Raw genomic sequence first — 15,629 nt, 5'->3', positions numbered from 1 at the left:
TTTTTTTTTTTTTTTTTTTTTTTTTTTTTTTTTTTTAGTGTAAGTGGCATCTGCATGAAGGATCAGGGGGTAGGTGAGAGTCACAGCAGTGATAGGTGATAGGGTGTGCAGATGGGATCTACAGGAGCGACGGGGGGGCAGGTGGGATCTGCAATGGGCTTCTGGGGCCCAGGAAGATCAGACAGGATTGGGGGGGCGGGGGCATCTTAGGGAGGGGACTAGGGTCTATGTTTAATCTCCTGACCCACCCTGTGGCAAACTTACTCCCCTGTCCCTCCCCGCACTGATACTTATTTTCTTGGCTCCTAGCATCAGCAAATGCTGATAAAACTGGGGGAATTGGGTGGGGGGCAAATCTGAGGCAGCAACTGAAGGGATTGGAGGGGGCTGGTTGGTAAGCTGCAGGGGGATGAGGGGCTCGGGGGCTAAAAATAGCCTGGTGCTGGGGGACAGGTATGAGAAGCGCAGCCCTGAGACTTGGGCCAGCAACTGGGCTTCCCCAGCCCTGGGGCTGTGCAGGTAACTATACTGAAGTTCAATGCACCAGTCTAACCTAAATTTATTAAGTTTGAGTCTATGTCAATCAAGGTCTATCTTAGAATGGTTTCTGCCATTTTTAGACTGGTTTAAAATCAAGTGGCTATTTTTAATCCAATCTAACCTCCTTCTAACACTACTCCCCCTATGTCTACACTTAAAATGAAAATGTCTTCTCAACTATTTTTATATCAACACAAGCTCCACTTTCTACACAGAGCTATGCTCAGGATTTGGGAATTCTTTTCCATTAGAAATAAACATGCATACACAGTCACACATTTTGAAAAATGTATACATGTGCGGTAACGTAACTGAAGGGAGTTGACTGGACCAGCAGCTCTCAGTGACACCTTCAGGTAGGGAAAGAGGGAGCACAAGAAACGTGGTGGTTGCAGCTGGCTATGCCACCACTACCACTGTCCCATGAACTGCTAACACCCAGGGTGCAGAGCTACTCAATTATGCCTCTTTATATATGTGTGTTTTTAACATCTGTAATATTTTGTATGATGATGAAGCAACAATACTGAAATCTTACTATTAATTTATATGTAAGTATATTCACAGGATTCACTCTTGTATCATGTATAATAGCCCATTAATCCTGAATGAGTACAACACAATTCATGTCTTTTGTTACTGTTGAGAGGAGATGTTACTCCTAATCTCCTGTGAGGTTTGCTAATTTTGAAATAGTCTTGCTCTTGGAACATTTTGCTGTTAATTGCAAGATAAAACTAATAAACTCCTGGAAAATTAGTGAAACACTCCAAGGCCAAGGTTGTCCAAATGAAGGCTAAATCTCACATGAATCAGAAGTCTGACAATGCCTGCCCAGCTGTTGAAGCCAAATGCCAATGGATTACATCTGACCCACAACGTAAGAAACATGACAAATAAAAGAAATATTCAGATCTTTCATCCTGGAATATAAAAGAGCAATCAAGGAAAATACTTCCCATTCTCCATCCTCTCTGCTGAAAGAGGCACCTGGAAGTGGTAAAGCTCATTGATTTCATAGAATCACAGAAAATCAGGGTTGGGACCTCAGGAGGTCATCTAGTTCATCCCCTGTTCAAAGCAGGACCATTCCCAGCTAGATCATTTCAGCCAAGGCTTTGTTTAGCCTCTTGACCCACTCTGTGGCAAACCTACCACCTCTCTGGTTAAAAACCTCCAAGGATGGAGATTCCACCACCTCTCTGGGTAACCTGTTCCAGTGCTTTACGAGCCTCCTGGTGAGACAGTTTTTCCTAATATCTAACTTAAACCTCCTTTGCTGTAACTTGAGACTATTGCTCCTTGTTCTGTCATTTGCCAACACGGAGAACAGTCTAGCTGCATCCTCTTTGGAACTACTCTTCAGGTAGTTGAAGGTTGCTATTAAATCCCGCTTCAGGCTTCTCCTATGCAGACTAAATAAGTCCAATTCCCTCAGTCTCTCCTCAAAAGTCATGTGTCCCAGTCCCTTAACCATTTTCATTGCCCTCCACTGGACTTTCTCCAATTTGTCTCCATTTCATACTAAAAAAGCCAGTTGTGCTGAGTGGGCGTTTGCAGCACACATATGATCTTATTTTTTGTGCAACTACAACACGGTGTAAATTAGTATAGCTACCAACATGACACAAAGTTGCCAATTTAATAAATACCAAAGATTTTCCTGCCAGGGACTGTCAACATTTAAAAAAGGAACAGGCATAAGAGCACCTCCTGCTCCCCAGGGCCTCCATGCTTTGTGATGTGGCATTTGGTGACAGGTAATTCAGCAGGATGAGAGTGCCTACTGGATTAAAAATGAAGAAGCCAAACAAATCAGCCTTCCTACCGTGTCAAAGCCAATTATCACTGAGAAGTATGTTACTGAAGCTGCAGCAAAGCTTCAAAACCAGAAAGTCCCATGGTGGGAGCAGGTTCATGATTGAAGTGCATGCCTCATACACTGGTACAACACCAAAAAATTTGGAATGAAAATAAACTACTGAAATATACAATGAAAGGAATCACGTTTACTAAATCATTTATCATGGTGTAATCAACGCAAAGGATTTTGTGCCTACCTATTTCAAGAAAATGGTTGCTGTCATCTTAGCCAATAAGGTCAATCATTATTTGCCCACCATCATTGCCTGGACACTGAAAAAACATACTTGCTGGGCTTAAGAAGATGTAATGGCAGTCCATATTTGTTTTATCTATTTTGAATGGATATTTTCAAAGGGTGAAATTCTATAACCCCTTATATACCTAGCTGGAAACTTTCCAGTCATGTGAGTGGCATTTGTGGCATATGCATGAACTTTGTGATTCTGTTACCAATGCAGAGAAGGCATGTAAGCTTCCACATGGCTATTATACATTTAGCAGGCTATGCCCGGACTGGAAAATTAGGTAGTTACATATAGGATCATAAGAAAGTAGGGTTGGAAGTGACCTCACAAGGTCATCTAGTCCAGTCTCCTGCACAAAGCTGAATCATCCCTGACTAAACTACATTAACTACATGTCTGTCCAACCTGCTTTTGAAAACTTCCAAGGACGGAGATTCTACAATTTATCTAGGTATCCTGTTCCAAAGCTTAACCACCCTCATAGTCAGAAAGGTCCTCCTAATCTCCAACCTAAAATTCCCCTGCTGAAGCTTAAGGCCATAGTTCCTAGAACTGTCCCCTATGGTCATGGAGAAGAGCTCCTCTTCATCCTCTCTATAATTGCCTTTCAGGTATTTGAATACTGTTATCAAATACCCCCTCAGTTGTCTCTTCTCCTGACTAAATAACACTAACTCTTTCAGACTTTCCTCATAACCCTTGCCTCCCATGTCCCTAATCTTTTTTGCTCCACTGCACTGGAGTTTTTCCAAACTGCCCATGTCCTTGAGGTGTGGGGCCCAAAACTGGACAGTACTCCAGGTGAAGCCTCACCAGTACCGAATAAAACAAAAGAATTACTTTTTTGGATTTGCAGGTGACACTTCTGTTAATATAACTCAGTATGCTGTTGATTTTTTTTTTTGCGACAAGGTACATATGCATGTACCTGAGTATAAGTCCTTGAAAAAATGAGGAGAAGGGTTCTCTTTGCCTTAATCTAAATAGCTGAGCGATGAGAGCACTTTTTCAGGAAGCTAGAAACCAAGATTCTAGGCATACCCTCCCCGCCCCCAATAACTCAAGGGTGGTCGGAACCTGTATCTAACTTTTTAGCACAGTACCCTAACCATCACACCACAGGTTAAGCATTAGCTAATTCTTCTGAAGATCAGTCACTACACCTTGTATTTATGCTTATGTACCTATACTGCACAGGCAGTGGGATTGCAAACTGTGTGCAAATTCCAAAAATACCACTTTGTGACCACCGGGTCCCAAACGTTCGGTCACGTGCAGCCTTGGCTCGAGCACTGGGTGGTGTACGCCTTGCAGATTCCCGCAAATTGCCAAGGAGATGTTCCCTCCGTGGGTAGTCTTCCCCTATCTCAGCTGCCATGACTTTGAATGTTCCTCAGTGGAGGGTCGGCTACCCAGGGACCTTCTGCGGCGCACGGTCTGCCCGACAGTCACCAACAGGGCTCCACCGCCCCTATACCCCGTCCTCACACCACCTCGATGGATTGCTCAATCTTCGTGGCCACGTACCCCTTCTTACACTAGTGATGAGCCTCTCGAGTTACTTCTTGTCCTGAATATCTGCTCCTGATGCCGATTTGCTTACTCTGCCCTGGGTTGTCCACATTTGGAAGTCTCACTCATGTAACCTGTGCTCGCCTAAGGTGAACTCTTGCCCTAAGGTCTTGATCTAATACGAAGCCCTACGGGCCTTACACCATCTAGTCTATATCTATAGGCCCCTCCTGTCTCTCAACCCCTTCACACGGGGAAGCACCAAAGAGGAAAAATAAAAAGGAAAGCACAAGACAACACGTCTGATGTATCGCTAGGTATCAAGGTAACTCACTCCCCTGGTCCCTTGCATCAGGGTACCAGGTGCTGAGTTCCCTACGGTCTAGCTAAGTGCTGCCCTCCATTCAGGTTTGTGTATTCGAGACCTCCTGCTCAAGTCGTTCCTTCCCCCCTTTCCACTTCCTCAGTGAGCCCGGTGCTGCCCCGCTGCTCTCCCTTCTGGAGCACCCCAATCCGGGTGCCTCACTGTTCCTCAGTGTGTGGCTGGCTATTTTCTGCGTTCAGGGTCCCGCTGCTCCTGTTGGGACTCTCCCAGCGGGAAGAATTCCTCCTCCTCCCCACTGGTCCCAATACTCCCACCTGTTATGGTGAGGTTCTTCGCCTGTCCTTCGCTGCCTCCCTGGGTGCTGCCGCCCCTGTAAATTGCAGGGGTTGCTTCTGGCTCGTCTCCAGCATCGGCAATTTGTTCCCTGCCGCTGTCGCCACGGCTGGCGTCAGGAGCCTCCTCTGGCTCCTCATCCGATGATTCTTCCTCTCTGAGAGAATCCCGGAGTGGGTCTAGTGTCCCTACACTCCCCGGTTCTGTTCTCCCTCTTCTTCTTCCTTCTCCGCCGCCCATTTTTATCGCTGCCAGCTGGTAATTGCCGGTGACATCACCGGCCGGTCTCAGCTGAATAAACACGCGGCTAACAAGCCACGCGGGTTTCTCTCTCTGCTCCCGCTGCATTGCGGCTCCTGCTGAAGGTAAGTAGTTTTTCCTGGTTTTAACTTTTATGTTTGTTTGAAAGGCAAAAAACCTGCCAATTTCCCTGGGGGTAGGTGAGGGGTATTCCTTTCTGAACCCAAATTTGGCAATTGGGATGACCCTGAGAAGAAGAACACAATCTCCTAGCTAGGATCCTCTGAGGACTTTTTGCACCAACAGAAGCATCAGTGCATTCCAATCAAATCCTCAGTTTTCATTGTGTCCAGTGCTCCAAAGGAAGGTGGGAAAAAGTCTAGAGGCCAATAAAACATTCATGAGTGGACAATAATTGCTTCCATATCCTTGCAGGCATCTAGCAAAACTCCTGAAGCTGCCAGGCACCAATCATCCTGCAAAAGAGTTACCTCTATGCCCAAACATGAGGCTTGCAATCATCACCACTTAACTGTTTAGCTGAGACATGGAGACTTCTTTGCTGAAAAAGAGGGTTTTGTGTCTATCATCATGTCTTAAACTATTACAATATACAAATTATATAAATTTATTGGGAAAGAATGTGTGCTGAAAGTAGACTGAAAGTATACCACCTTGGCCAAGGTGATGTAGCAGATACTGGTTGATGACAATGTCAATGCACTATTGGAGAAAAGCTAAGGGCCTTTTTACATAGCAATTTTAGGCAGCACCTGAAGCTCTTAACACCTGGATTGTCTGCACATTAACTAAATAATATTTTTTTTATGTATAGCTTTCTGGCATGTGTTAGATAAGAACCCAGATTACTTAAACTGTCAATAAACTGTGAATGATTTAATTAATTACTTGCATGCAGCCAAAATTAAACATAGTAGCACAGAGAAGTGTTGTATATGCACATAAAGATATGTCTATGCCAATATAGCAGCGCATACCTCATGAGGGATGTAGTTGGGAGGTAACTTCTCGAGCATTTCATCAGCAAGATGTTGTACCACTGTTTCTCTGGTTTCCCCTCCTCCAGTGCCACTGTCTTTAGGCTGAATGCTAACTATTGTGCTTAATGTCTCATTAGCCGTGTTAGTTTGATATGTTATGTCTGCATTAGGGTGAAGTCCAAATACCTTGAAATAAAAAAGGACGCAATTAGAAAAATATAGAACAACCATGTAGAAAAAAGTTGTTCTTGTCAAGACCGTAATTTTTAAAATATACATCAAGAAAAATCTACATAAAAATAAACAGAAAAGAGCGGTGTAATTTTCAAGTGGTAGAAATCAATGTAGCTCCAATCAAGATCAATCAAAATATAGCCATGTAACAAGCTGAGGATCTGACCCATTATAACAAGAACTTTAATATACAAAATCCAAAAACATTCCAAATCACCCAAATCAACATTTATTAAAGAAAAATGTTTTAATTGATCTATTAATTTTAACACATACTAATCAGTGACTACAGTATTGATTTATTGATTTTAACTTTATTAATGATCTTATTAATTTGTTAATGATTAATTTTATCTTAAAGATCTGCTCATCTATTGCTTTAAAAGAATTAATCTTAGCAATTATGATGTTTCTTTCATGGGTACATTTTAGCCATTTTCTATCTCTTCCCCCCTGTTTTTCCTAATTAATTTTCTTTTTTCTTAATTTTTAAATTATATTAAATGTATCTTCTGTACTATTTTTCTTCACTATTCTAGGGGTACTTGAGTTGGATTAGGTTTCTAATATACATTCAACTAAAAACAAAATGAACACTATCCACAAAAGCACCTGAATTTCTGGACAGCAGGGTATTTGGAATGTGTTATATTTGAGCTAATTCTAGTTTTAAATCTTTCCTTCCTGTGGAAATTTAAATTAGTGAAGTTACTCCAGGTATGAATTTGGTCCTGTGTGCTTATTTGTGTACATACATTAAGGAATATGGCAGAAACAGAAAAAAAGAGTCATAATATCTTAGGATAGTTCAGGGTTCCTGAATCCAACTCTGTGCTAATTCATGAGCCCAACCTGACATTTTTTATATGCGAAAATTCTAATTACGTGGAGAATGAAAGATCCTGCCCTCTAGTGTTTTCAGTCTACTGAAATTTCAAAAAACAGCTGCATAGGTCCAACAGTTTCAAAATAATTTCAACTGGGTTGCTGAATTAAGATGTAATACAACAATCGGTAGTATTCAAGTTTTCTTTCCGAACCAAAAACAGGAAGGGGAGAAAACGAGAAATCTACTTTGTTCGCGCTGTCATTCTTGGATCAAAGAGGACTTAAAAGGTGAAGCTTAAAAGATCAGAGGGTTTCCATGAACAATTCTGAGGGAGTTTGGAGTGACAGAAAGAAGTTGTCACTTGCCTCCTGACCTGTGATAATGCAAGCTCTTTAGGAGAAAGGTCTTTTCATACTTGTGGCCTGATCCTACTTGTCTGAAGTAAAAAAACAAAATCACACACACACACGCATGCAAGCACACCCCCCACCCTAAGGTGGGGCAACCAGGACAGCAATAGTGGGGGGAATGAGAGGGGAAAAATTATAGGCCCTGCTGCTTCTGCCCACATGGACTGCTGGTACAGGCATCCAGGAGCCACTGCTGCTCCACATGTCACTGATGCCCTGGGTGCCAAGCTATCCGGTTATGCTTCTGTGTATAAACCACACATATGTATTTGTAGGCACCAAAACACTGAAAAAACAAAAGCCCCGCATTCTGAAAAACGGCTCCAGAACACATAGATGAAGAAACTAACGAGCTGACCTTGAGACTGATGTCAAGCAGAAGTAGGTCTAAAGTAAAGAAATAGAAACTGGTGTAAGGCAGAAGTGGAAGTCCAGCTCCTGTGTTTATATCTTCAGTGGGTCTGATCAGAACAGAACAGTGGAGAGCGCACCTAAACCACTTGGGAACCGGACTTGCACTCCACTCTGCAACTGCTCTCTTCATTGGGCCTACAAGCAGGTTAATAGACCTGTGGCCTGCAGGCTGGCTTTGCTTCCTTGCAAACTCCTTAGCCAGTCTTCTAGACACAACCATAGTCCTTATATCAAGCAAGTAAATGAATAAACAAAACTTTTAGGCCTTCTCCAGGCAGTAGAAGCCCTTTAGCTCTGTCCCCTTCCTGACACCAAGATTATCTAGGTTTCAGTCCAGCTCCTAGCCATAAACAAATTCTTCCCCCTCTCTGCTCTTATGTTTTAACTGATCATGAGATACTCCCTCATTAGCTAAATGCCCACAGCTAGGCTTCTACAGCAGGGCTGTCTGCTCCCTCTTAAAGGACCAAACTGCCTTGTTATGGGCCCCAAACCTTCATTAACAAGCTAACAACAAGAAATTGGAATCCTGCATAGAAATTCTGAGGAGAAGCTAGATCCTTACTCAAAAAATTAATGAAACTAGAGTGATTTATACTGAGTTGGAATCTGGACTAGTATCTTCAGGAAGATACATAATTCAGAGCTTTTTTGTGGCTGCATCTGTTTGATCAAAAACTCAGATAATACAATCTATACATGCTGATATTTTTTGCAGAATACTTCTGCTTAATGCTGTATGCTTGGCTACTTTTACTGGGATTAGATGGCATACCTTCAGTTCTAGATTACAGCACTATGAAGGTAGATGGCATACCCTGGAGGTCTTTAAGACCTGGCAAGACAAAGCCCTGGCTGGGAGGTTATAGTTGGGGATGGTCCTGCTTTGAGCAGGGGGTTGGACTAAATGACCTTCTCAGGTCCCTCCCAACCCTAAATTTCTAGGATTCTTTGATTCCTCCTTTGCAGCTTATAGTATTCAGAGGCCATACAGGTACCAGCAACTTTTTACACCAGCTCAAAGCATTTGCATTATGGGACTGTGGCAATGCAACTACCCTACTTTAGAAAAATCTCAGTATACACAAACTGGTGATGGTTTTTCCTGTATCAACTTGTATGGAGGGAGGCACAAAGGCAGCAGGAATAAAGAGTTTGGAGATGGCATCAGGAAGTCAGTCCGTATGCACATGGGTGGAGTATTCCAGAAGCACCTCTGTAAATGGTTCTCTTAATAAAGAAGCAAATGTATTTTATAAACCTGGAGTTCCTTCATGTTCTTACTCAGCACACAGTTCATTAAACAGTGCCAGTTAGCAAACTTGTTTGCTAGGTATAGTTTAATTCCAAGGAAGGTTATCTATAATAAGCAGTGATACAGAAATCAAGATCAGCCAGTTTTATTTAAACCCAGACCACCTGCCTTGTCCCACTTCTGCCATGTTCTGTATATGGATGACTACAATATACGTTTAGTCAAGTGATTCAGTTGGCATAAATTTCCTTTAATATTCTAAAAGTTAAATAATTTTACCTCTGGTGTATCAACCATTGGTAGCTGCTCTATATACTGAAGGTAGTCTTCAACAGTTTTGCCTTTTGGGACTACGTAACCTTTGTAGAAGCAAAATTTGTCGCTAAACAAATGCTCTCCAAACCACACTCTTGCAAATGTGTTCAGCAACATTTTGTCCAGGTCATCTGTGACACGGCCACCATACTGCACTTCTCCAAGCATATAGCGCACACAAGACCAGTTAACTCCTCGCTTAATGTCCATGTCATCCAAATGATTTTGAATAAATTGCACACTGGCTGCAAAGTCTGCTTGATTAAATTCATATGGGATGTTCCAGCCTAATGGACCAAACTTTCGTCTTTCCTAAAGGAATGGAAGGATGCAAAAAGGTTGAAGTTTAGTAACAATCACGCAGAAACTGTAAAGTATGGAAGAATCTACAAAATGTTGTTGATGGAGCTGTCCCTGAGCACCTTGTAGTATGGGCACACCACCTGCCAGACACCTCAAACATGGTTGGAGTACCATGCCTTCTGCACCTTCACTTTGGTCCAGAACTGATGCCAATCATAGTCATGGCCATAAGATCCAATCTCTGCTGCAATCTACTTGTATACGGACAAGCTCTGATACTTCCTCCTAAGGACTGCTGGGTGCTTCTCCAGGACCATATGGCAAGCAGGTCTGTTTGCCCCTTGGTCATGCAGCACTTTTCAGACACAGACATTTTTGGGGTTCATGTGGTGTTGTGTGGTGGGTAAGTGGGTGCTTGATAGCATGCCACACTCGAGAAGCCATGTTTCCTGGGTGGTGGTCCAGAAAATGGCAGCCTTTATGCCTAGCTTTAAAAATGCAGGGTCACCTGTAGGGCACAGCCTATGAGTTCTGGGCAGTGGAGTTAGAGATGAAGTCACAGAAGAGGAGCTACCTTGAGGCTGTAGGGGGCAGAGAAGCAGAGCATCCTGGGATGCTGGGAGACCACTCAACTTTCCTATCATGATCTGAAGGGTACAAATTAATTATGAAGCACTGCCCTGTAAAGTGCTTCAAAGTTGTTCCTCTTTTCATCCAGGAATAATTTTGAAGTGGAAGAGATCTATTTCTAGCTCTTAATTGATGTGAGTTATTTGTCTACTCATTTTTGGAGCCCTTTAAAAGGCACTTGGAGTGCTACAAATATTTTATCTGTCCATCCCCTGAGTAAAAGGCAAAATCTGTCAAACTTAGTGAACAATAACAAAATTGGGGCTATCCCTATGGCATTTTCTAGTAGATGATGAGGATTCTATTCACCTTCCATTATAATCTGCAAAGGGAGCCTCAGTTTTCCTCTTTCATTCTCTCCTGTGAGTTTTAACACGGGACCAGCTCATTCAGGCTTACTGTCCTTCCATTACAAAAAATCAGCATTTCTCATAGATCTCTACAGCTCTCCAATGCATGCTATAAATTGTTTCAGACTGCTCTTAAAATTTAAATTATGCCATAATTTAACTAGTGGAGTGGTAGACTACCCAACCACGTGCTGAAAAGCTTTGCCAAGAAGGTAGAGCAAGCCACCCGGAGCCATACCTGAAAAGAACCTTTTAAAGAGAGGGAACAAATGGATTATCCATTTTATTCCTGAGGTACCCCTTGTTGGAGGTGAACTTTCTGTCATAAATTTTGGCTTAAATTTTACACATGCTAGTTTGCCCATCTCAAATTTATGGTTAGTACAGTTTTGAATTCTTAATGATATTCTCATTTATAAAACATATGTCATAGTAGAAAAGTAAGGCATTTAATTAATAACCTGAACAGTTGTATGAAGAAATGCCACAGCATATAGCAATGGTTTCCACTGTGGCATATTGCTCACGTCCAGCTGTTCCTGAGTAATAGCAGAGTACGTCCGCTTTAAACCAGCTTTTACACCTTTAAGAAAACAGATTGCTGTACATGAGTAAACAACTTAGAGGATTTGTAACTCGGACTTTAAAAATGTGCTTAGATCCACTGTAACAAACAGCATGCTATAGAAGTGGCTATCCCAATATACCATGTGATTTTTTTCTGTTCTGAATAACCAGTTTGAATTACTGACCTATTCATTTATTCTGAAGCAGTACCAGCCAAAATGCTTTTTTGACATTTTACTTAGAAATGGGCTTATACAAAACAAAAAGCAAACAAACAAAAACGGATTTAAAAGGTCAGTGCTGAAAACTGAAATAGATCCACAGCAGTTTGTTAAAGCAGTCTCTACATTTAAAATGACTGTCCTTACCTTCCATATACTTGGAAGATCTGAAATCAGGATCTAAATCCAAATATTAAGAGGCAGCCCAGTTTTAACAATCTTAAAAGTTACCACTATAAAATACGAATTTGGTCACCTCTATTTACTATACAGTACAAAGTTTTCTTTGTTCTTGGCACAGGGTCTGCCTCTTTTATTGATCTATAAAGTATTACTTAAACCTTGTCATCAGCCTCCTGGATCCTGATTTTCTGTAATACATTAAAATATTTTTATGATATCCAAGAAAAGTATCCTGTGTTTTATTTAAAGATCTGAAGAATGACATTGTCGAATGAGACTTTTTCCAAAGGACATCTTAGGGTAAGAACAAAATATAGTCATCTAAGCCAGAGATACTCAACCGCCAGCCTGAGGGCTAGATTTGGCTCATGAAGCCATAACATCCAGCTGGCAGGGCTCCACACAGGTCCAGATATCTGGTGACAAGAGAGCAGTGGCAGCATTAATTGCTGCTCCTTTGCTACCAAATTTTGGGACTCATGGGAGTCCTGCAGATCAGGAAACATGGCCCTGTGCATTAGGTCACACCAGCATGGATAATCACTCTAGTGTGTGGCCAGATCTGGGTGGGTGGGGTCAGACTGACATGCTGAATCACACCTGCAACCCCATGCATGATCTGGTCCGCAGACCAATCCCTATGCCACTCATCTGACCCATGGAGTTGGAGGACCTTCCCATCTTCTGTTTTGTTACTTGTTTCTCAAGCAGGCTGGAATACAATCCTGATATACCCTGAAAAACCTCCCTTAGATGATATTTAAAAATACTATTCAGATGTCCCAGTTTGGCAGAGAACCAGTTGTTCGTCATTTTTAAAAGATATTTTGAGACTCCAGCACAATCAAGAGGGAAATTATCAAGCATTATCTTAAGACTATTGTGTTCTGCTAGCAATCTGGGACAAGATATGAATAATAGGAAACTGCTTAAATTCAATTTAAAATTATTATCCATGAGACTATTATTAAAATCAAATTGTAAATTGGCTACCACCTGGCAGCTAAAAGAAACACTGTTGACTATGATGCTGTTGTCTAAATGCAGATGAATGCTACAATAGGCACAAAAAGATGCTAAACATTAAAAAAGATAAAGAACCTAAAACAGAAGCTTGATAACTGACTGTAAGAGTGAAAATATTTGGAATTAAGTCATAAACTAAAGCAAACTCTCTTTAAGATACATCAAAAACAAACCAGGTTGAGATATCTTACTGACTTGAGAGGAAGTTAAAGTGACTGAAGGATCAAATCCGGTCTTGGATACATATTTTCAGCTCCTATTAACTTCATTAACTGACACCAGATATAACACCTACATACAAATGAAGGACAAGTACTGAACTTTTATGATGTAAAAAAGGGAGTAGAGGGTAGTGTTGCAAACTGGCATTCAAATATGTACCAGGTTGAGGACTGCTTTTTGCCACTTACAATATAATATAGCTCCAGGGTCATGGTCAGCTCCTGTCTCATCATCAGACACAACAGCCAATAGTAGGCAGGGGGCTACTGGCTTCTTTAAAGGAAGAATAAGGAACAAGGCTCTGATCATTTCCCTCAACACAAAGCTCTTCCCACCATAACTTACCCTGCTGAGATGCAGCACTGTTTTTTTTGCTTCCAGTGTCATGATGAATACAATTGTAAATGTTCCACGTAACTGGGGTTTTTACTCTTCCTTTGGCTGCTTGCAGACTTCACTGTGAGCTATATACCTTCCTGATATTCAACCTAATTTTTCCCTTAATTTCCCTCCATTACTTCTAAGTGGGTGTGTCTACATGTGTGTTTACTGCACAGCAGACTAATTACTGCACAGTAAAGTTTCACCATCTATACATGCACTGCAATTAGGATGCAGTAAATTAATTTACTCTGGCATAGGTTAGACACAGGTACTATCCAATGGCGGAGTAAATTACTGCACTTAAACATCCGTGTAGATGGTGATGTCAGGATTATTCAGTCACATTAACTGCACAGGTAAATATGCCCACTATAATCCAACTATGGCCCTAAATAATTCCTTATGCTTCAGAATATATGACACATATTTGCCACACCCTGTAAATTTCTATCCTATAGTCATATCCCCTCCCTCCCTCTCATTTGCAAAAACACAAAAACCAGTTTGTGTTGTGCTGGGCCACTGAGGGGGAACTGCAGAAGGTAGAAGAGGACAGCTCAACCTAAATGTGCAACCCCATGAAAGGCATGAAGTGGGAGACGGGTTTTAGTCTAGGTTATATAGTGTTTTTGTTGATGAGAACAATTTTATCCTTGGTCCCTGGAAGGGTAGCGTACTTTTGAACTTTCACCTTCTAAAGAAAAATATTTTAATAATAAAGGTTTTTAAAAGTCTTCCTTCCTTCCTTTCTTCCTCCCTTCCATCCTTCTTCCTTCCCTAAATCAATGCCTTATTTTTTAGTGAATTCCTGTAAGAAAGTATCAGCATTCTTCTATAGATTGTGTCCTCTCATATTAGTCAGGGCTGAGCCCCTTGGGGAAACGCTAACCGATACCAGCTAACATGACTCATTCTGACTTTTGCGTATGACTTTTTAAGGGCTTCCATTAAGGAGGCATGAGTGGCTCCTTGGAAACAATTAAGTGGGACGTATAGATGGAAAACACTAGTGATAGCCAAGCTGAAGGAGCAAATTTAGCCTGAGGCTTGTTAACATTAACAACAACAACAACAACAATTCATATAATGGAGATCTGTTGTTGTCTACGAGTTCATAGTCTTTCCTGAGTTGCAATTAACTAGATCCTTAGAGGTCAAGGTGTTGTCATAATACAGAAAATACCTACAAAACATCAGCTTTCTGGATACCATGGATGCTGGAGGAAAATTCTAGAGTATTAAGGTGTCATTTCAAGATGAATAATGCAATAATGTGGCATGACTTGTTTCTATTCACATTGTCTTCTCATGAAGATCACCCCAGTTTTTCCCTACCTAAAGGTATGGTGACCCTGTGACAGTAAGTGAGCTCACAGAGGTAGTTAGGTCAAAAGATGTGGTCATCATGGGTGACCTGAACTTTCCAGACATCTGCTGGGAAGAGCAGTCAGCCAGGTCTGACAGCTCATGTAGGTTCCTAGCCCAAATGCAGGACCTCCATCTAACCCAGGAGGTGCACAGCCCCACCAGGGGAGACACCTTGTTGGACCTGGTGCTGGCCACGGGCAATGACCTGGGGAGGGGGCTGCGGGTGCTCAACCACCTGGGCGACAGTGATCATCGCCTGCTGGAATTCACCATCCAGCGCAAGGTGGCAAAGGCCTACAGCAAGGCAGCAGCCTAGATTTCAGGAGGGCGGACTTCAATGAGGTATGGAGAATAGTCGGGGAGGCACTGAGGTCCTGGAGGAGAGGGGAGTCAGGTGTCCAAGGAGAGTGGTCGCTCCTTAAGGAGACGATCCTCCAAGCCCAAAGGGAGGTAATCCCAATGAGGATCAAAGGGAGCAGGAGGGCACAAAAGCCCCCATGGCTCACCAAAAGCATCCAGGAACGTCTCCTAGCTAAAAGGGAGGCGTACACCCAATGAAAGGGAGGGGCCATCACCAGGGAGGACTATACTGCAGTTGCTCGGGGATGCAGGGGGGTGGTCAGGCAGGCCAAGGCAGAGATGGAACTGGGACTAGCTACCCAGATCAAGAACAACAAGAAGTCCTTTTTTAAATACACAGGGGGTAAAAAGAAGGTACCGGGTAACGTGGGGCCCCTCCAAGACATGCTAGGAAATCTTGTCGTCACACCAGACGACAAAGTTAACTTATTTAACAACTTCTTTGACTCCGTTTTCCCGAGCAGCCCCCCCACCAGAACCCCTCAGGCCCCAAAGG

General features: G+C 42.3%; 1 protein-coding gene across 1 annotated transcript in view; it reads right to left on the bottom strand.

The window, feature by feature from the left end:
• Nucleotides 1-15,629, bottom strand: part of LOC109291939 (dynein heavy chain 5, axonemal-like) — a 361,945-nt gene that overhangs the window by 55,663 nt on the left and 290,653 nt on the right. The window contains exons 70-72 of the mRNA XM_019509183.1: nt 11,264-11,385; nt 9,484-9,831; nt 6,060-6,248 (exon numbers count right to left, since the gene is read on the bottom strand). Coding sequence (XP_019364728.1) covers nt 6,060-6,248; nt 9,484-9,831; nt 11,264-11,385 — 659 coding nt within the window. The remainder of the gene's footprint in view (nt 1-6,059; nt 6,249-9,483; nt 9,832-11,263; nt 11,386-15,629) is intronic.

Source organism: Gavialis gangeticus, unplaced genomic scaffold, assembly GCF_001723915.1.
Source record: "Gavialis gangeticus isolate Ggan-Ray unplaced genomic scaffold, GavGan_comp1, whole genome shotgun sequence".
Lineage (NCBI taxonomy): Eukaryota > Metazoa > Chordata > Crocodylia > Gavialidae > Gavialis > Gavialis gangeticus.
Note: the sequence above shows the minus strand (reverse complement) of the source record. Positions and strands in the feature narration are given on the sequence as shown.